At 52.6% G+C, this 22,001-nt stretch overlaps 1 protein-coding gene across 1 annotated transcript in view; it reads left to right on the top strand.

Annotated features, from left to right (window-relative positions):
* Positions 1-19,028, top strand: part of LOC147725754 (von Willebrand factor A domain-containing protein 2-like) — a 233,632-nt gene extending 214,604 nt beyond the window's left edge. Inside the window, exon 7 of the mRNA XM_086964585.1 lies at positions 17,768-19,028. Coding sequence (XP_086820711.1) covers positions 17,768-18,432 — 665 coding nt within the window. The 3' untranslated portion in view covers positions 18,433-19,028. The remainder of the gene's footprint in view (positions 1-17,767) is intronic.
* The last annotated feature ends 2,973 nt before the right edge of the window (positions 19,029-22,001 follow it).

The following is a 22,001-nucleotide window of genomic DNA, read 5'->3' as shown; positions in this document are numbered from 1 at the left end:
CCCTGTCTTCAGACCCCTTAAGACACAAAGCTGTCTTAATTCCTTAAAGGAAAAAATAGCAAATTTGGATGGTGCCCTTGGAGGGTCACTCTCAACAGGAGTAAGTCCACTGGACCCCTCTGCTCCAGACATTGCTCTAGTGTGGGTGGATGTGTTGCAATCTACCTACACTGGTGTTTACCTACTAAACCTATCTAGTAGTTGTAGCTAGGGTGTGCTACTCCCTTTGCTCTACAACAACTAAGTTCAGTAGAACTTAAGTATACTAGTCTTGTTTTATATGTACCTAGCAGGTACCTGTATGATCTTTCAAATGATAATCTCAAAGATTGTAATGGTAAAACAACAGCAAGCTCAGATCCCAATCCGCTGCTCACCAATGTGAGAAGTTGGCCTGGTATATAATGCTCACTAATTTTTAGTGATCACTTTGTACCATGCCAAGCAACCCTTATGATGATGGTTGTAATTCAACCTTGTAGACCAGTTATCCTAGTGGTAACGTGGACAAAGCAGTCTTAGGCTAAACTCTGAAAGGCATGTGAAGCCAGCTGTTATACCATACACAACCCCCTTGAATACCAAATGAAAGGGACACCACACAGATATATATTGAAAATATATATTGATTTATTAACTATTAAAATCCCCTGGACTCTTTATGAGCACAGAAGCACAAGCGTTAAATCACAAGACAGTTTAAAATACACAAAAGTTGCACAATATGGATGAGCCCTAGGGGCCACCTAAACCATATACTAAGAAAGTGGTATAAGAGATACCAATAGGAAAGTGAAGAGGCCTAGGGCCTTGGGAATCGCTGGAGCTATTCGAGACTGGCAATGACTAAGTCGGGAAAGGCCCACGGGACTCGGGTGCAGTGTTCAAAGTGCACGCACTTCTCAATACAAAGTCTATGGTGCTTAAAAAGTACAAAGTTAGTTTAAGGGCACTTCCGCTGAACCTAGAGGAACAAAACTTAAGACACAGACCCTAGAGGTGTGTACCAGTGTAGGGACACCGGCTTTGCAATGTTACCTCACCCACAGGAAGTGGGTGCACAGGGTCGAAGTGGCGTTGGGTTTTGACACGCAGGTTCTTGGCGCTTGAAGCTGAAGATGCTGCAGGCGATGTGAAGGAGAAGTGTCCGGTGGATCCAAGGGTGGATCTGAAGTGGTGAAGACCTGAAAGCAGAGGGGACAATGTTCAAAGTCACTGACCAGTGACCACCGTGGAACCAGATTGGAACCAGGCAAAGTCGGGTGCAAACAGGTGATGAGGTGTTGCTTCTCTCTGCAGCCACGTGAACACGAAGAGGTCAAGGACGTCCAGGAGTCGATCACGAGCTGTCCCTCAAAGGCTCTAGCTGATGGCGGTGTCGGCAACTCGATTGAAGCAAACAAGCCTTGGCTAATGCAAGCCACGGGGAAAGTGAAAAAGGCTTATTACTCGGACCAGCAAGGTCAGAGCGGGTACTCCTTTCTACAGGAGCGAGGGCAGGTCTGGAGCAACCAGACCCACAGTGTAACTTGTAGGTTTCGTCGCCAAGATGGCCGCTGACGACGTAACAAGCGGCCGGGATGGCGAGTCGAGTGGCACAAAGCAAAAGGGCCCCACGCAAATCGTGGAGATGCTGGAGGGCTGATCTTTGGTGCAAATGCTACTCGGTTGTGGGGCTTTTCAAACCTCAAAGCACAGAGTCGAGGGTGCCTCGGGTGCTGCGCAGTCAGCGTCTCGGGGGTCTTTCAAGATGGCCGCTCCCACGTCTCTCGGTGCCTCCACGGGTCCCTTCTTTGCAGGGACTGTGGATCGGGCTGTGAGAAGTCTGGGAAGCTGGGTCTTGTCAGGCTCTGGGCTCGGGCTCCGGCGGGAGGCGGCGGCAAAGCAGACGTCGAGGTGCTGGGTGATGCCTGTGTTCACAGGGTGGCCCCTCCTAGGCCACTAGGGAGATTCTCTTCAGTCTTCTGTGCAGCAGAATGTCGAAGTCCAGTCTTCTTCTTGTTTAAAGTTGATTTAAGGATGATCTGCTGTGCAATGGCACTGCTCCCCCTCTTATTCCAATCTGAGGGGTGGATCTCCTGCTAGGTCCCTCCCCTATGGGTGGGACCAGGAAGGGGGGTGGTTACACCCCCTCTCCTTTGTCCAGCTCCTCGCCAGGACTGGGGCTGGAAAGCCCCAGAACCGGTTTGGGCTGGCTTATGCACAGGGACACCTTGTGTGCCCCAGGCATGTCTCAATCTATTCAGCCCTGTCCTACCCAATACACAAAACCCTGTCTGGGGTGGTGCTCGCACCTCCCCAGGCAGGAAACCCTTTGTCCAGGCCCTCCTCGCTGGAAGGACTCCCAGCAGCAGGAGGTCAGACATGTGTCTGTGGTGGCAGCATCCATTTTGTGATGCTGAGGCTCTGTTTAACTTTAACCGGGGTTAAGGCTACACACATGTCGTGTCCCTCTAGAAGGGTGGAATGCTATCCCCATCGCCAGAACTGGCGAGGGGATAGTATTCCAATTCGTATGACACCTTACTCGACATGTTTTGATAAAGCCAAACCAAAGATAGCATATAACCGCGAGGATTATAATGCACTTAAGAGTATATGGTATGGCAATATCCCAGAACAGCTTAGGGATTGGTTCCCGACAGCTGCAGACAGGCTCAGCTCATGCTAGAGCACCATCTCACATGTAACCATGCACTCTGCCCCCAGGATTGCAGGGGCCTTCCATAGGAATGGCTTACAGGTTAACATGTGTCCAGTTTACGGTTAGATATAGGGATACTATATCTAAATAAGAGGTGATTACACCAACTTACCCCAGCTGAGTGATCAGCCAGTTGTGTCAAATCTGGAGGCCAGGCCAGGGGTGGCACAGGACGTGCTGCATCCCCTGGTAGGCCTTGGATGCACCTATGCCCTGGGTACCTAGGGTACACTGTTACAGGGGCCTATAAGGTGAACCAGTTCCAATTATGTTATGCACCTAGGGTACATGGAGTCCATTTTAAGGAGAGAGCAATCAGCCTGGGGCCCTGAATAGCAGGATCCCAGGCCAACTAAGTCAAAAACCAGCTAAACACCAGGCAAAAAGTTTGGGGGTAACCATAGTCAGATATCCACCTTCCTACAGTCCCGTTTAGTTTTAGGGCTGAATTGTTCATCCAACAGTGGACCTGCGTAAGGCAGTTAAATAGGTCTGCTGATTGTTGTCTGGGGTGAGACAGAGACACCACTAGTTGTGTGTCGTCAGCATAGCTGACGACGCTCACTCCGAATGGGGTGATGACCTCCTCCAATGTGGACATATAGATATTAAATAATGTGGGGCTCAGGGAGGAGCCCTGAGGCCCACCACATTGGAGGGGAATTTCGGAGGAGCAGGCGTTCTTCTCCCAGATCTGATAGGTCCGTTGAGCTAGAAAGGATGAGAGCCAGGATAGGGCCGAGCCTTCCACACCAACTCTCTTAAGTCTTTTGATGAGCAGTTGGTGGTTGACGGTATCGAATGCCGCACTTAGGTCGAGGAGGATCACTGCCACTGATCCTCCTCCGTCCAATAGTGCTCTGGCTTCCTCTCCCGCTGCCAGGAGGGCGATGTCAGTGCCCTGCCCTGGACGAAAGCCCGTTTGGGAACTTTTTAGCTTATTGTTAACCTCCAGGAACTGAGAGAGTTTCCTATTAACCAGTTTTTCAGCAATCTTGCTGACTCCTGGGAGTAGGGAGATGGGCCTGTAATTAGCCAGATTTTCGGGGTCGAGGGAAGGTTTCTTTAATAGAGCTTTTACGACGGCCGTCTTCCAGCTTGGGGGTACAACTCCCTGTTGGAGTGAGTCGTTGATCAGATAAGTCAGAGGGGGAATAATCGTGGGGGCTACCTCCTTGAGGATCCGGAGTGGGGCGGGGTCTCTGGGCGATCCGCTCTTTATGGATTGTAGCGTGTTTCCTACTTCTTCAGTTGTAACTTGACCCCAAGAAGAGAGACAGGTAGGTGTTAGGGAGTACGGGAGATCGTTTTCTTCACACAGATTCGTGAGGGGGATTGAATCAAGAATTGTTTGAATTTTATCATGGAAGAAATTAGCCAATTGTTGGCATTTTTCCTGATCAGCTTTAGGATCAGTGAGGTGTCTCGGTCCCGGTTCTGGGGTTTTCAGAAGCTCTTTAAGGATGGTGTAGGATTCCTTACTGGAGCATCCCGCTTTCTCTATTCTCTCCTGGAAGAAAGCGCTTTTAGTTTTTCGAATAGCGGTTTTATAGATTAAGAGGGAGGTAGAATAGATGTCTTTGTTAGTTTCCGATTTGTTTTTTCTCCACGAGCGTTCCGTTCTCTTGCACTCTTGGCGCAGGGCTTTAAGCTCTGGGGTGTACCATAGAGCTTAAAGTATCTTGTGTTTTTAATACCTGTTGTGCAGTGGAAACCCTGGCATTTCTGCGATAGCGCTCAGCAGCAGACAGCTGTTGTTGTTGCCCTAGTCCCGCGTCTTGCCGCCACTTCCTGGTTGAGGGACCCGCCAGACACGCCCACCGCGGCTGGCCATGCCCCCCCCTCCCAGGCTCATATAAAAGCGCGCTGATCGAGCATCGCCACCCATTACACGGAGAACTCCTGAGGCGGAAAGCCGGGAGCAACGATCTTTTTAAAACTTGTCTTTTAAACAGCGTATCTTGTGTTTTTAATACCTGTTGTGCAGTGGAAACCCTGGCATTTCTGCGATAGCGCTCAGCAGCAGACAGCTGTTGTTGTTGCCCTAGTCCGCGTCCTGCCGCCACTTCCTGGTTGAGGGACCCGCCAGACACGCCCACCGCGGCTGGCCACGCCCCCCCCCTCCCAGGCTCATATAAAAGCGCGCTGATCGAGCGTCGCCACCCATTACACGGAGAACTCCTGAGGCGGAAAGCCGGGAGCAACGATCTTTTTAAAACTTGTCTTTTAAACAGCGTATCTTGTGTTTTTAATACCTGTTGTGCAGTGGAAACCCTGGCATTTCTGCGATAGCGCTCAGCAGCAGACAGCTGTTGTTGTTGCCCTAGTCCCGCGTCTTGCCGCCATTTCCTGGTTGAGGGACCCGCCAGACACGCCCACCGCGGCTGGCCACGCCCCCCCCTCCCACGCAGTCACTCTCTATTTATTATGTGCCTCGGCAGGAAGCGCAGCGGACGAGCGCAGCGGGCGCGACGAATGCGCGCCGAAGGCGCGCATAAGGCAAGCTCGTCTGCGCTCGTCCGCGCCTCGGCAGCGCCCGGAGCGCTACCCGCGGCCCCGATCTCCCCGTCCACCATTAGCTCTCCGCACTTGACGCGTGAGGCTCTACTCCTCCTTAGAGACTTCGCTCATGAAGGTCAACTGTCCTTCCAGGACACCGCCTATCCGCTGCACGATTTTGCGCGCAAAGGCTTATTCACAGGTGGCCTGCTGAATGTCAGGTCCCTGCCCAAACACGCTCACGAAATCGCCCAGCTCATAGATAATCACCATCTTGATGCTTTATTCCTGACGGAAACATGGACCCACTCTGACTGCAATATAGAACTGGATTGGGCCTGCCTACAAGACTTAAAAATCCTGCATCTCCCTCGACCTAAGGGTCGGGGCGGTGGAGTCGGTTTAATCTATAGAGCTTCTTGGTCAGTAAAAACTATTGTTATGGACCCAGTGGTCGGGACCGAAATACTTGGCCTCTCGATTGATTGTCATCTTGGAACGACTTTTACGGCTGTGATTTGCTACCACCCGCCGGGAGCTTTCAATTCCCCTCAGCAGCAGTCGCTCCTCACCACCCTTACTAATATGGCTACCTCTCACAACAACCTGATTGTCTTGGGCGATTTCAACCTTTGGCCCAACGGCAGCCTAGATTCTGCCCTTAACAATCTCCTACTCTCCTGTGAAGGAATGGGACTCTCCCAGTTAGTGAACAAACCCACACACTCAGCGGAGCCCCAGCTCGATTTAATCTTCTCCTCCCCCCAGCTAGCACTTCTGAGCGATATTTTGCCGATGTGCTGGACTGACCATGCACTCATCAAATTTCATATAGCAGGCTGCAGGTCTTGCAGACCGGCACCCCGCCACGGCCTTGAACCCCCGTACAGAGACTGGAAGGCTCTGGACAAACTCAGACTGAATGGCCCAGTATTTGAAGTGGAAGACAGTTTTTCCATTACTCAACCAGTAGAGGCTAACTATCTATCCCTCTGCACAAGGATTTCCAATATCTCGGAACACAAGGGCAAACCACAGAGACGAGTACCGGCCCCATGGTTCGACGACTCTTTAAGAGCTCTCAAACTAGCATGTAGACAAGCAGAGAGAAAATGGAGGCAAGGTTATTCTGACACCCACAAAACTCTTTGGAAAGAAAACCTCCGGGAGTACAAAACTGCCATCGCCCAAAATAAGGCTAAACATTACTGCTCCATCATTACCAACGCCACCAACAGCTCAAAAAGTATTTTTCAGATACTCAAAAACCTAACCAATCCAGACTGTGTCATCTCTACACAGCCTCCCACCCAAGCCCTCTGCGACAATCTTGCAGTGTTTTTCATTAATAAAATAAACACCATTATTCAAAACCTGAAAACACCTCCCTCTTCGGGAACTTCCAACACGCAGGGACCGGACACCAGCTCTCAAAACTTGTCGTCTCCAGGCTCTGTCCTTTTGGCTAGACTACGGGAATTTCCCCCAATCCCGGCCTCCGAGTTTGAAAGACTGGCGCTTGGTATCACCTCGGGTTCTCCACTCGACCCCCTGCCTCCAAAAGTTTGGAAAGATTTTGGAAATTAACTTTTTGGCACCATGCGCCTAATATGTAACCAGTCTTTGCACAGTGGCTTTGTCCAAACCCCGTGGAAACAGGCGTTAATCACTCCTCTCTTGAAGAAACCCTCCCTGAGCCCAGATTGTCTTTCAAACTACCGACCCATCTCCCTGCTGCCTTTCCCAGCGAAAGTCGCCGAACGATGGGTCAGTTCGTGCCTGTCCGCCCACCTAGAACAGAACAAACTTCTTGACGATCACCAGTTCGGGTTCCGTCCTGCCCACGGCACCGAAACAGCAGTCTTAACAGCCATGGAGGATCTTCGTATGCGTGCAGACAGGGGCCAGCCAGTGGCGCTGATACTGCTGGACCTGTCTGCCGCATTTGATACGGTCAACCATGGTACGCTGCTGCAGAGACTTGGTGAAGTGGGAGTGGAGGGCACTGCACTGCTCTGGTTTCACTCCTACCTTCGGGACAGAAGACAGGCTGTCTCCCTTCCCCCATTCCAATCCACCTTTGCTCCAGTACCCCAGGGAGTCCCTCAGGGCTCCTCCATCAGCCCCATTCTTTTTAACGTGTACCTCATCCCGCTAGTCAAGCTAATTCAATCCTTTGGGATCAAAACAATAAATTACGCTGATGACACGCAGCTCATGCTCTCTTGGGAAGGTGAAGATGCCATTCCTTTTTCCACCTTCCACGACTGCCTAAGAGAGACGGCTGGATGGCTACACAGAAACTCCCTCCAGTTTAACTCCTCCAAAACGGAGGTCCTGTTCTGTTCAGGCACCAAGATACCTCACCAGTTTCCGAATGAATTCTGGCCCCCAGAGATTAGAGACAAACCTCTGCCAGTTGCCTCGGTTCGCAACCTGGGAGCCATGCTTGACAACAAATTAAGTATGGAAACCCAGGTAACGAAAACTGTGGGGATCTGCACAGCCCTGCTTCGCTCACTGCGGAAAATCATGCCACTTCTCCCGGCACAAGCCCGGGCGTCGATAGTCAGGTGTACGATACTTAGTCGCCTTGACTATTGTAACGCCCTGCTCCTGGAGTCTCCAGTCACGTTGATGGATCGACTACAGCGAATTCAATCTGCCGCCGCCAAGCTGGCTCTTGGCTGGACAAGGAGGGCTTCGGCCACAGCAGCTCTGGCCGAGCTACATTGGCTACCCTTAAAACAACGTGTGGCTTTCAAGTCCCTCTGCATTGTCTTTAAGGCTCTGCACGGACTTGGACCCAAACCTCTGCAAGCCCTGTTTCGGTGGTACACTCCTGCCAGAGATCTACGCTCATCCTCGGCCTGTCTGGTAAAGGTACCCAGATTCAATAAAACCAGAACAGGGGGCAGATCCTTCAGGGTTGCAGCGGCCAAGTTGTGGAACAGCCTGCCCACTGACATACGTCAGATTTCACAGCTTCTTCCATTCAGGAGACGTATCAAGACCTGGCTTTTCCCCCAATAATTGCCTGTCTGACTGTTTTCCCGGTTATCCGTCAGCAGAGTATTCTCCAGCGCCAGGAAGCCTGCAAGGTATCAGTCGCGCTTTATAAATACTCAAAATAAAATAATAAATAGTCTTTTGGGATGTTTAAAGGTCGCAGTTTTGGGGAGAAGTGTATCTAGAGAAGAGGTAATCCACTCATTAAACTGCTTGTCAGCCGTGGCAGGATTGGTGGAGAGCTCTGGGATGGAGTCTGCAAGGGCGGCGGCCCATTCCCCAGGTGTGAGTTTACGCCACCGTCTGTCGGTTACCTGAATTTTAGTTGTTAGGGGGTTCATGGTGAATATTTCCCAGGAGATAGGGACCAGAAAATGGTCCGTCCATGGAAGGGTCACGGGTTACAAGATCCAGAGAAAGGACCACCCCCACCGCCCAGGAGGGGGTCTTGCCATCCCACACAAGACCTCCCTCCGACTCTCCACCTTCAGCATGAGAGACCCCCACTCCAACACAGAACACTTCCACTTCCAGATCCAGACCAGCCCCAGGACCACGCTACGTGGCACCCTTGTCTACAGACCCCCGGGACCTCGCACCCAGTCCGCAACTACTATCCCCGAGCTCGTCACACCCCACGCCATCACCTCCATGGACTACATCCTACTCGGGGCCCTACATTTCCACTTCGACAACCGCAGATACCCTGACTCCACCACACTCCTTGCCAACCTCGGACTGAAGCAGCTCGTCAACACGCACAGTGCTGGACACACCCTCGACCCCATCTATGCAGGAGGTACAAATATCCGCTTCAGCCACACCACCCAGCCCCTTTGGATGGACCACCACTGCGTACACTTCACCTTCAAAACCACCACTGCGCCCTAGCCCACCCCGCGCCCACCACAAAGGAACTAGAGCAAGGTCACAGAGGAGCTCCTCCACACCTCCCTCCTCCAAGACCCCCCAAGTGCCACGACCAACACCAACCACTCAGCCAAAGAATTTCACCACTGGATCTTCTGCTGAGCCGAAAAGCTTGCACCCCTCCGTCACCCCACCAAGCAGCGCCCCCTAAAAGCCGCCTGGTACACCACAGAACTACAAGAAGCCAGGCGCTCTTGCAGAGGCCTAGAGAAAACCTGGTGAAACCAGAAAACCACGCAAGCACTGAGCAACCACAGGAGCGCCTTGAAAGAATACCACCAGCGCATGAGAGACACCAATCGGACCTTCATACACGACAAAGTCCACACCAACGTAACCAATGCCAAAGAACTGTTCAACGTCATTCAGCATTTCACCAAACCTCCCAGGGAAGCCACGGACGTCACACCTTCCCAGGATCTCTGGGAACAAGCTCAGCTCCTACTTCCATTGGAAGATCAAGGCCCTCTATGCCAACTTCAGCGAACTGACACCGGACACCCCCCTCCCCCCCCCCAGCGCCGCCGATAAGCCAACCATCATGACCTGGAACCCCGCCATAGTCGAACACATCACAGCGACCATGAAGAAAACCCACTCAGGAGTCCCAACAGAACTGTGCCTACCGCACATCTTCCACAGGGCCACTGCCACCATCGCACCCGAACTAAGACAGATCATCAACGCCTCCTTCAGATTCGGCACCTTCCTCTGGCTGCCACGGCCGGGGGTTGGGTCCCTTTGGTTGGAACACTGGAGGGAGAGGGTAGGTTTTGAACCATGTGGTCCCTGGTTTGCCCTTGCCTAATAGAGTCCATCTGGGGAAGGTCCCTGCCCAAGGGTAAAGGGGATCCCTCAGTGTGTTGAGGAATTTTCACCTGGCTAGGGCTACTAGACTGGGTGCCCCAATCTGTGGATGAGGGGGTTCCTCTGGACAGTGGGCCCAGTGGGGTCCATTGACCTCCCTGGCCTCTGCAGCCCTGGGCTGACAGAGGGAGGGTAGAGAGGGGCAGGTTACCTGCTTCAGACTGGGTACACCCTTGGAAGGGTCCCCAGGACAGGCCTGACCACCCCTGGGGCAGTTCCTAAACAAGGGATAGGATCAGTTTCCTGAGGAAGCTGACCCTTACCTATAGTCTGGGGGGGAGAAGACTTTTCTTTAACCCTTGTGCTCTCTGGTGGAGAGGAGTGGGCCATTCATTCAGGCTCCACCACTCCAAATTGTCCCTGGGTTTGGGCTGAGGCCCTAACAGCCCCACCAACTTTCTCAGGGAGGCCTAACATTCTTAAATGGGCCTGGTATTCAACTTCAGCCCAGGCTGAAATTTCCAGATCATTGCCCAACAGGCAATCTACAGGTCAGTTTGGGGACACTACCACTCTCTTTGGGCCAGTGACCCCTCCCTAGCTGAGATTGACTATGGCCATGGGATGATCTGTCCTGATACCATCAATGTTGGTCACCTGGTGCTTAAACTCAGGTAAAAGCTGTTTAGGGGGACTAGTTTACCTGTCACAATGGTAACACTAACCCCTGTGTCCATGAATGCCAACGCTTTCTGACCTTTTATTAGTGGCTCCTGTCTGTACTTGCTTAAATAATTAGAACTGATAGTAAAAGTGGCAAATCCCATGCCACCATCACAGACTTAGGAGGCCTGTGAGGGGGGTCCTTTCTAAACCAGGGTCCACCTCAGCTCCCCATGAGAACTCACCTAACTTTTTGGGTGCACTACTATCACCTGGGGGATTACTACTTGTAGTACCAGGAGTAGTGGTAGTATTGCTAGGAGGAACGTTGGGCCCGATTCACAGAATGAACTTAAGACTTAATCCTAAACTTACTACTATTTTGGTATTCACAGAATGCACTTACTACTTTTGGCATTCACAGAATGAACTTACTACTTTTGGTATTCACAGAAGTTAGGATTTTGTCTTAAGTTTGTCTTAAGACAAACTTAAGACAGACTTAAGACAAAATCCTAACTTCTGTGAATCCCAAAAGTAGTAAGTTCATTCTGTGAATACCAAAAGTAGTAAGTGCATTCTGTGAATACCAAAATAGTAGTAAGTTTAGGATTGAGTCTTAAGTTCATTCTGTGAATCGGGCCCAATGAACTTAGGGCAAATGGGGTAATTTTTCCAGTGGCCAGGTTTCTTAAGGCATGGCAATAAGGTTTCTTTTCAGGAGAGGAAAGAGTTTGGGGCTCTCCCCCAGAAGAGGACTTTTGGGGCCCTGTAGTGGATTTATCTTTTGATTTATCCCCTCCATTCTCTTGGGTCTTGGTAGAATCTTTCTTCTGGTCACCATCCTGATTCTTTGGCCTTACCCTGGTTCTGACCCATCTGTCTGCCTTCGTTCCCAATTCTAGGGGAGCGGTCAGATCAGATTCCACCAGGTACTGGTGTAAAAGCTGGTTTTGACAATTATTAAGGATCTGCTCTATCATAATCAAATAGTACCTCCAGAGCCTTAATAGCACAATCTACAAAGTAAACCCAGTCTTGAGCCTGTGCCTTTGGGGTATCTCTGAACTTAGTCCTTCATTGCTCAGTGGTTAAGCCAAACCCATCAATCAGTGGACTCTTCAAGACTTTGTAGTTATCAGCATCCTCTTCTCTAACAATGAGGACCTTGTCTCTACCTTTGTCTGCAAAGGAGAGCCACTAGATTGCTGCCCACTGCTCCTGAGGGACCCTCTGTAATTTACAGGCCCTCCCCATTGCAGTTATCCATTTGTGGATGTCATCACCACTAAGCATGGGCGAATTTTGCGAATTCGCGATCCGTGAATTTGCGGATTTGCGATCCGCAAAATTCGCGAATTTGTGCGAATTTGCAGATTTTTGTTTTTTGTGTGTTCGCGGGGTTTTTTGCGTGTTCGCGGGGCTTTTTGCATCTTCGCGAGCCGCTTGCATAGCGAAGTTACCCGTGCAGTCGTTTATGGGAGAGGGAGAGAGAGATAGAGAGATAGATAGATAGATAGATAGATAGATAGATAGATAGATAGATAGATAGATAGATAGATAGATAGATAGATAGATAGATAGATAGAAAGAGAGAGAAAGAGAGGGAAAGAGAGACGGAGAGAGAGAACGAGAGAAAGAAAGAGAAGCCGGATCTCTGAAGGGCCAGATTCCTGAGTTGCCCCTACAGAACATACAGCTTTTTATTTTTAGCAAAATGCATATGAAAATTGTGCTGTAAAGGTCTCTTTTAGTTTAACCCCTCCTGACAACTCAAACTGGGTGTATTTGCCATCCTCTCCCTTCTTCCTGTTTTTTATATCTGTAAGTGCTTCCTGATGAGGTTTAATTCCTTGGACAGGTGCCTCGTTGCCTACTTGTAACTATTCCTTGACCCTGCTTCAAGGGTCAGAGCAGGGTCAGAGAATAGTTGCAAGTAGGCAACGAGGCGCCAGGAATCAATTAGCAGCAGGTGTCCAAGTTGAAGTTAATTTGTTTGTAACCCTTTTGTAAAAGGTTACAAAGAAATTCGGTTCAACTTTTGCACCTGCTGCTGTAACCCTTGCTTGGCTCAACATTCGTCCCCGCTGATTCGCGGATTTTACCGCGATTTCGCGAGATTCCGCAAATTCGCCCGCGAAACGGATTTTACGCCCACCCTTAATCACCACTCTGGTAGGGAGGGACAATCTTGTTCCGGTTCCTATGGTCATGAGTAGGTTCTCTACCTCTAGGGACACTGTTGCTGCCACGATGGGGCTCTAGTGTGAGAAGTTGGCCTGGCATATGCTGTCCACTATTCTAGTGGGCACCTTGCACCTGTTCAAACAACCCTTATTGATGGTAGGTTTAAGACAAACTTTATAGAAAGCTATCCTAGTGGTAGCTGTGGAGAGCAGCCTTCGGGCTAAGTCTTGAAGAAATGTAAAGCAGCTTGTTTTACCAGTCTATAATCTCATGTATGATCAAATGAAAGGAGACCCACCCCAGGCCTATATAAAATATATATGTATTTGTTCTAAACACAACCCTCTAGTCTCTTTATGAGGCTAGAAGTAAAAGTGCAATACAAGAACTTAAGTAGCACACAGTAAATTAGCACAGTATACGTTTTGCCCTAGGGGCCTCACAGACCATATACTATGAAAGTGGTATAAGAACCGCTGTGAACATAGAGACAAGGCCTAGGGTCTGTAGAACCGATGGGGCAACCAGGAACCACCCAAGGTAGGGACGCAGGAGACCCACGGGGGACGCGTGCAGTGTTTAAACACAGCCGCGAATCACCATTGACTTCTATGGAGAAAGTTACAGTTAGGTTTTTAAAAATAAGAACACTTGGGAGTGGACTACAAAAAAACACCTTCAGTACTGGACACTTCGAGAGTCAAGACCCATGGGAGCACTGAAGTACTTGTGTTACCTGACCCAGGGAAGCCGGGTGCATAGGTGTCTTTTCGTGTCGGGTTTCGTCCTCGTTTCCTATGGAGAGCTGCGAAGAAGTACTGCAGGCGACCAGGTGAAAAGTGTCCGGATGGATCCAAGGGTGGATCAGAGATCTGAAGAACCTGAAAGCAGAGGGGACAGAGTGTGGGTCACTAGCCAGTGACCGGGAAGGCGACAAGAAGATGCCAGCCGATGTTGGGTGATTACAGGTGATGTAGGTGAAGCTTAACCAGGAGCTGGATTTGCGCTGTCCCATATTGGATGTCGAGTGCTGCAGCGTCGGTATCCCGATTGGACCCAACAAGCCTTGGCAACAGCAACCCATGCAACATGCAAAGATTGGCTTTGAGGCAGACCAGCAAGGTCTAAGGGACTCACCCTTTGGAGGGGAGGCAGGGCACGTCTGGAGCATCCAGGGAAGCCCAAGAAACAAAAGAGTTTCCTTTGTGGGGACCCATCAGTCGACGGACCAGGGATCGTGAAGGTGCCTCGAGCAGGAATGCAGGAAGCAGGCCTAAGGGACACTCACGGTGTGTAGGCCCTTAAGCTTTGGTGCAAGAGGTGCTCAGGGCTTGTACTACAAGTAGCCCAATGCACAACTTCAGAAAAGCTCAGGAAGTTGATGCACTAGCAAATGTGCTGGATATCCATGAGTTCCGGTCCCACGTCTCTCGTGACGGCTGCAGGTCTCAGCTCTGCTGAGATCTCGTGTCTGCCTCAGGGATGTCTTGAAGTCCATGTCCTGTGTCACAGATTCTTCGGGATCTGGTGGGAGCCTCGAAAATGCAGACCGGCAAGATGCTTCTTTGGTGCCTGTTTGAGCAGGGGAATCACTCCTTGACCCCGAGGGAGATTTCTTTAGTCTTCTAGTCAAAATAGAATGTCGAAGGTCCAAGATATATGTTGCAGAGTTTCGTCCAGGGTAATCTAAAGTCCTAAAGACTGGGTTCCTATACTTATACTAAGTTTAGGGGTTGGACTAACTCTAAGGTCCCTCCGCAGGGGGGTGGTTACACCCCTTCCCCTCTTTCCAGTTTCATGACAGAGCAGGGCCTGAGCGCTCCTGCAACTGGTTTGAATTGGGGTATGCACATGGACACCTTGTGTGCCCCAGGCAGTGTCTGAAAAGCATTCTGTGAATGCACCCACCCTGCCCCAATACACTAAAGCCGGTCTGGTGAGGTGCTGGCACCTCCTTGGACAAGAAATCTATTGTTCAGGGCTCCCCTGCTGGAGTTTCGTCCAGCAGCAGGAGGTCTGTCTTGTGTCTGTGGCAACAGCATCCATTTTGTGATGCTGGGGCTCTGTCTAACTTTTACCGGGTAGACAAGTGTGTACATGTCTTCTCCCTCTGGAAGGGTGGAATGCTACCCCTGCCACCTGAACTGGCGGGGGGTGGGGGTAGTATTCCAAAGTGTTTGACACCAAATACGGCATAAAACAAGTGGTAGAAATTTAAGGTTTATTTTCTGTCTTTTCACCCTTACCATTCATTTCTATTTTGTACCAAACACGACATGTTTTGATGCAGCCATTCCAATGTTGGCATTAACCGCAAGGTTATAATGCACTTAAGAGTATACGGTATGGCTGTATCATAGAACAGCTATAAGGAAGGGTTTCTGAAAGCTGCAAGTTTCTTAAAACTACGCATTCTTAATTCTTAACTAGCGTGTGTTTGGTGACAGTGCAGTGTGGATGCTGGAGTGTGTTTGATGACAGCGCAGTGTGAATGCTGGAATGTGTTTAGTAACAACGCAGTGTAGATGCTGGAGTGTATTTGGTGACAGCGCAGTAAGGATGCTGGAGTGTATTTGGTGACAGCGCAGCGAGGATGCTGGCGTGTATTTAGTAACAGCGCAGTGTAGATGCTGAAGTGTATTTGGTAACAGCGCAGTGTGGATGCTGGGGTGTATTTGGTGACAGTGCAGTGTGGATGCTGGAGTGTATTTGGTGACAGCGCAGTGTGAAGGCTGGGGTCTGTTTGGTGACAGCGCAGTGCGGATGCTGGAGTGTATTTGGTGACAGCGCAGTGTGGGTGCTGGTGTGTATTTGGTGACAGCGCAGTGTGGGTGCAGGTGTGTATTTGGTGACAGCGCAGTGTGGGTGCTGGTGTGTATTTGGTGACAGCGCAGTGTGGGTGCAGGTGTGTATTTGGTGACAGCGCAGTGTGGGTGCAGGTGTGTATTTGGTGACAGCACAGTGTGGGTGCAGGTGTGTATTTGGTGACAGCGCAGTGTGGGTGCTGGAGTGTATTTGGTGACAGCGCAGTGCGGATGCTGGAGTGTATTTGGTGACAGCGCAGTGTGGGTGCTGGTGTGTATTTGGTGACAGCGCAGTGTGGGTGCAGGTGTGTATTTGGTGACAGCGCAGTGCGGATGCTGGAGTGTATTTGGTGACAGCGCAGTGTGGGTGCTGGTGTGTATTTGGTGACAGCGCAGTGTGGGTGCAGGTGTGTATTTGGTGACAGCCCAGTGCGGATGCTGGAGTGTATTTGGTGACAGCGCAGTGTGGGTGCTGGTGTGTATTTGGTGACAGCGCAGTGTGGGAGCAGGTGTGTATTTGGTGACAGCGCAGTGCGGATGCTGGAGTGTATTTGGTGACAGCGCAGTGTGGGTGCTGGTGTGTATTTGGTGACAGCGCAGTGTGGGTGCAGGTGTGTATTTGGTGACAGCGCAGTGTGGGTGCTGGTGTGTATTTGGTGACAGCGCAGTGTGGGTGCAGGTGTGTATTTGGTGACAGCGCAGTGTGGGTGCAGGTGTGTATTTGGTGACAGCGCAGTGTGGGTGCTGGTGTGTATTTGGTGACAGCGCAGTGTGGGTGCAGGTGTGTATTTGGTGACAGCTCAGTGTGGGTGCAGGTGTGTATTTGGTGACAGCGAAGTGTGGATGCTGGAGTGTGTTTGGTGACAGCGCAGTGTGGATGCTGGTGTGTGTTTGGTGACAGCGCAGTGTGGATGCTGGAGTGTGTTTGGTGACAGCGCAGTGTGGATGCTGGAGTGTGTTTGGTGACAGCGCAGTGTGGATGCTGGAGTGTGTTTGGTGACAGCGCAGTGTGGGTGCAGGTGTGTATTTGGTGACAGCGCAGTGTGGGTGCAGGTGTGTATTTGGTGACAGCACAGTGTGGGTGCAGGTGTGTATTTGGTGACAGCGCAGTGTGGGTGCTGGAGTGTATTTGGTGACAGCGCAGTGCGGATGCTGGAGTGTATTTGGTGACAGCGCAGTGTGGGTGCTGGTGTGTTTTTGGTGACAGCGCAGTGTGGGTGCAGGTGTGTATTTGGTGACAGCGCAGTGCGGATGCTGGAGTGTATTTGGTGACAGCGCAGTGTGGGTGCTGGTGTGTATTTGGTGACAGCGCAGTGTGGGTGCAGGTGTGTATTTGGTGACAGCGCAGTGCGGATGCTGGAGTGTATTTGGTGACAGCGTAGTGTGGGTGCTGGTGTGTATTTGGTGACAGCGCAGTGTGGGTGCAGGTGTGTATTTGGTGACAGCGCAGTGTGGATGCTGGAGTGTATTTGGTGACAGCGCAGTGTGGGTGCTGGTGTGTATTTGGTGACAGCGCAGTGTGGGTGCAGGTGTGTATTTGGTGACAGCGCAGTGTGGGTGCTGGTGTGTATTTGGTGACAGCGCAGTGTGGGTGCAGGTGTGTATTTGGTGACAGCGCAGTGTGGGTGCTGGTGTGTATTTGGTGACAGCGCAGTGTGGGTGCAGGTGTGTATTTGGTGACAGCTCAGTGTGGGTGCAGGTGTGTATTTGGTGACAGCGAAGTGTGGATGCTGGAGTGTGTTTGGTGACAGCGCAGTGTGGATGCTGGTGTGTGTTTGGTGACAGCGCAGTGTGGATGCTGGAGTGTGTTTGGTGACAGCGTAGTGTGGATGCTGGAGTGTGTTTGGTGACAGCGCAGTGTGGATGCTGGAGTGTGTTTGGTGACAGTGCAGTGTGGATGCTGGAGTGTGTTTGGTGACAGCACAGTGTGGATGCTGGAGCGTATTTGGTGACAGCACAGTGTGGATGTTTGTGTGTATTTGGTAACAGCACAGTGTGGATGCTGGCATGTTTTTATTCTACTCAAGCTCACAGGGAGTGTGGTAATGGGTCTCATGGGTGGTATTTCGTGGGCAGGATCCCGGCTCCCCCCGTCTCCTCCTCCTGTGCTCCTCGGCACATGTTGTCCGCTCCCTCTGACTCGTCTCTCTTTCTCTCTCCACAGATTGCTCCGGACGGACGGACATCGAGGCGGAGGTCGCGCTCTTGGTCGATGGTGATTTCGTTCTATCTGATGGTTTCCGCCCCCTCCTGGAGTCCTCCTTGGGGGCGCTCGTGGGGGGCTTCCACGTGTCCCCGGGCTCTCTGCGGCTCCACCTGGTCGTGTGCAGCTCTGATCCTCAGTCACTAGGCCTCTTGAAGCGCTCCCTCTGGCTCCGTCGCCTCAGGGACCCCCGGTCCCCGTGGACCGTCCATGTGCTTCCCAATGTCAGTACCCTGGAGGCTGCCCTCACCGAGGTCAGACGGGGGTTGCTGTCCGAGGGCGGGGGGGCCCGGGCCCACCTGCCCCGGGTCCTCCTGGTCCTCACCCCTGGTTGGTTGATAGACTCCGATGCTGCGGGTCCGGCCCAGGAGCTCCGGGGGACCGGGGTGGAGGTCTTTGTTCTTGGTGTGCTGTGGGATGCGATAGCCTGGATGGATGAGCTGAAGGCCCTCGCCAGCCCCCCGGCTGCGGCCCACCTGTTCATGATGGAGGGGTATGGAGACCTCCAGCGCCTCCTGCCGGAGCTGACAGGGTCCATCTGCCTCAGGATCCAGCACAAGATGAAAAGCATCAAACACAGCCTGATGGGACCCAAGGAGGAGGAGGCTGAGGCAGGAGAACCTTAGACCACAGAGGCCTCCCTGGGCCCTGCCTGTCACTCCCCCCACAGCAGAAATCCACCCTTGGACTTCCGGCAGAGAGGAGAGGAGACAGATGGGGCAGATCACACAATGGAGGCAGCTGCCCCTGCCGCCCTGCATTTAGGAAACAATGTATGCGTGTGTTTTAAAGGGGGCTTTAGAGTCTATTTAAAATTCCAGGGAGTTTAGAGAACGTTAAAGCGCTTAGGATTAGAATTAAGAATGGAAATCTGTCGAAGACTAAACTTATCTTCTAGATCAGAGAATTGTCCCTCCCCCTCATCCCATCTCTCATTGAGGCTGAAACATGAGATTTGACTAAATATTCTGAACCTCATTTACAAACCTTTGACGCGTGGCAGCTGCATCACCGCACATCACGAGAAAAGGGCAAGAAGTGCATTCCTGTCCTTCTCCCCTGCGCCAGCGCACAAAGAGCAGCCGTGCACCAGCGCAGACACCCTTGCCTCGTGATGGTGCATTCCTGTCCTCCCCTGCGCCAGCACACAAACAGCAGCCGTGCACCAGCGCAGACACCCTTGCCTCGTGATGGTGCATTCCTGTCCTTCTCCCCTACAGCAGTGCACAAACAGCAGCCGTGCGCCAACGCAGACACCCTTGCATCATGATGGTGCATTCCTGTCCTTCTCCCCTGCGCCAGCGCACAAACAGCAGCAGTGCACCAACGCAGACACCCTCGCACCATGATGGTGCATTCCTGTCCTTCTCCCCTGCGCCAGCGCACAAACAGCAGCAGTGCACCAACGCAGACACCCTCATGCCGTGATGGTGCATTCCTGTCCTTCTCCCCTGCGCCAGCGCACAAACAGCAGCTGTGCACCAACGCAGACACCCTTGCATCATGATGGTGCATTCCTGTCCTTCTCCCCTGCGCCAGCGCACAAACAGCAGCAGTGCACCAACGCAGACACCCTTGCATCATGATGGTGCATTCCTGTCCTTCTCCCCTGCGCCAGCGCACAAACAGCAGCAGTGCACCAACGCAGACACCCTTGCATCATGATGGTGCATTCCTGTCCTTCTCCCCTGCGCCAGCACACAAACAGCAGCCGTGCACCAACGCAGACACCCTTGCATCATGATGGTGCATTCATGTCCTTCTCCCCTGCGCCAGCGCACAAACAGCAGCCGTGCACCAGCGCAGACACCCTTGCCCCGTGATGGTGCATTCCTGTCCTTCTCCCTGTGCCAGCGCACAAACAGCAGCCGTGCGCCAACGCAGACACCCTTGCATCATGATGGTGCATTCCTGTCCTTCTCTCCTGCGGCGGCGCACAAACAGCAGCCGTGCACCAACGCAGACACCCTTGCATCATGATGCTGCATTCCTGTCCTTCTCCGCTATGGTGGCGCACAAACAGCAGCCGTGGACCAACGCAGACACCCTTGCCCCGTGATGGTGCATTCCTGTCCTTCTCCCCTACGCCAGCACACAAACAGCAGCCGTGCACCAGCGCAGACACCCTTGCCCCGTGATGGTGCATTCCTGTCCTTCTCCCCTACGCCAGCACACAAACAGCAGCCGTGCACCAGCGCAGACACCTTTGCATCATGATGGTGCATTCCTGTCCTTCTCCCCTGCACCAGCGCACAAACAGCAGCCGTGCACGAGCGCAGACACCCTTGCCCCGTGATGGTGCATTCATGTCCTTCGTCCCTGCGCCAGCGCACAAACAGCAGTCATTTTCCAATACAGACACCCTTGCGCTATGATGGTGAATTTCTGTCCTTCTCCCCTGCGGCGGCGCACAAACAGCAGCCGTGCGCCAAGGCATACACCCTTGCCTCGTGATGGTGCGTTCCTGTCCTTCTCCCCAGCGGCAGCGCACAAACAGCAGCCGCGCACCAGCGCAGACACCCTTGCCCCGTGATGGTGCGTTCTTGTCCTTCTCCCCAGCGGCAGCGCACAAACAGCAGCCGTGCACCAGCGCAGACACCCTTGCATCATGATGGTGCATTCCTGTCCTTCTCCCCTGCGCCAGCGCACAAACAGCAGCAGTGCACCAACGCAGACACCCTCGCACCATGATGGTGCATTCCTGTCCTTCTCCCCTGCGCCAGCGCACAAACAGCAGCAGTGCACCAACGCAGACACCCTCATGCCGTGATGGTGCATTCCTGTCCTTCTCCCCTGCGCCAGCGCACAAACAGCAGCTGTGCACCAACGCAGACACCCTTGCATCATGATGGTGCATTCCTGTCCTTCTCCCCTGCGCCAGCGCACAAACAGCAGCAGTGCACCAACGCAGACACCCTTGCATCATGATGGTGCATTCCTGTCCTTCTCCCCTGCGCCAGCGCACAAACAGCAGCAGTGCACCAACGCAGACACCCTTGCATCATGATGGTGCATTCCTGTCCTTCTCCCCTGCGCCAGCACACAAACAGCAGCCGTGCACCAACGCAGACACCCTTGCATCATGATGGTGCATTCATGTCCTTCTCCCCTGCGCCAGCGCACAAACAGCAGCCGTGCACCAGCGCAGACACCCTTGCCCCGTGATGGTGCATTCCTGTCCTTCTCCCTGTGCCAGCGCACAAACAGCAGCCGTGCGCCAACGCAGACACCCTTGCATCATGATGGTGCATTCCTGTCCTTCTCCCCTGCGGCGGCGCACAAACAGCAGCCGTGCACCAACGCAGACACCCTTGCATCATGATGCTGCATTCCTGTCCTTCTCCGCTATGGTGGCGCACAAACAGCAGCCGTGGACCAACGCAGACACCCTTGCCCCGTGATGGTGCATTCCTGTCCTTCTCCCCTACGCCAGCACACAAACAGCAGCCGTGCACCAGCGCAGACACCCTTGCCCCGTGATGGTGCATTCCTGTCCTTCTCCCCTACGCCAGCACACAAACAGCAGCCGTGCACCAGCGCAGACACCTTTGCATCATGATGGTGCATTCCTGTCCTTCTCCCCTGCACCAGCGCACAAACAGCAGCCGTGCACGAGCGCAGACACCCTTGCCCCGTGATGGTGCATTCATGTCCTTCGTCCCTGCGCCAGCGCACAAACAGCAGTCATTTTCCAATACAGACACCCTTGCGCTATGATGGTGAATTTCTGTCCTTCTCCCCTGCGGCGGCGCACAAACAGCAGCCGTGCGCCAAGGCATACACCCTTGCCTCGTGATGGTGCGTTCCTGTCCTTCTCCCCAGCGGCAGCGCACAAACAGCAGCCGCGCACCAGCGCAGACACCCTTGCCCCGTGATGGTGCGTTCTTGTCCTTCTCCCCAGCGGCAGCGCACAAACAGCAGCCGTGCACCAGCGCAGACACCTTTGCATCATGATGGTGCATTCCTGTCCTTCTCCCCTGCACCAGCGCACAAACAGCAGCCGTGCACGAGCGCAGACACCCTTGCCCCGTGATGGTGCATTCATGTCCTTCGTCCCTGCGCCAGCGCACAAACAGCAGTCATTTTCCAATACAGACACCCTTGCGCTATGATGGTGAATTTCTGTCCTTCTCCCCTGCGGCGGCGCACAAACAGCAGCCGTGCGCCAAGGCATACACCCTTGCCTCGTGATGGT

Source organism: Lissotriton vulgaris, chromosome 3_2 (assembly GCF_964263255.1).
Source record: "Lissotriton vulgaris chromosome 3_2, aLisVul1.2, whole genome shotgun sequence".
In the NCBI taxonomy this organism is placed as follows: domain Eukaryota; kingdom Metazoa; phylum Chordata; class Amphibia; order Caudata; family Salamandridae; genus Lissotriton; species Lissotriton vulgaris.
Note: the sequence above shows the minus strand (reverse complement) of the source record. Positions and strands in the feature narration are given on the sequence as shown.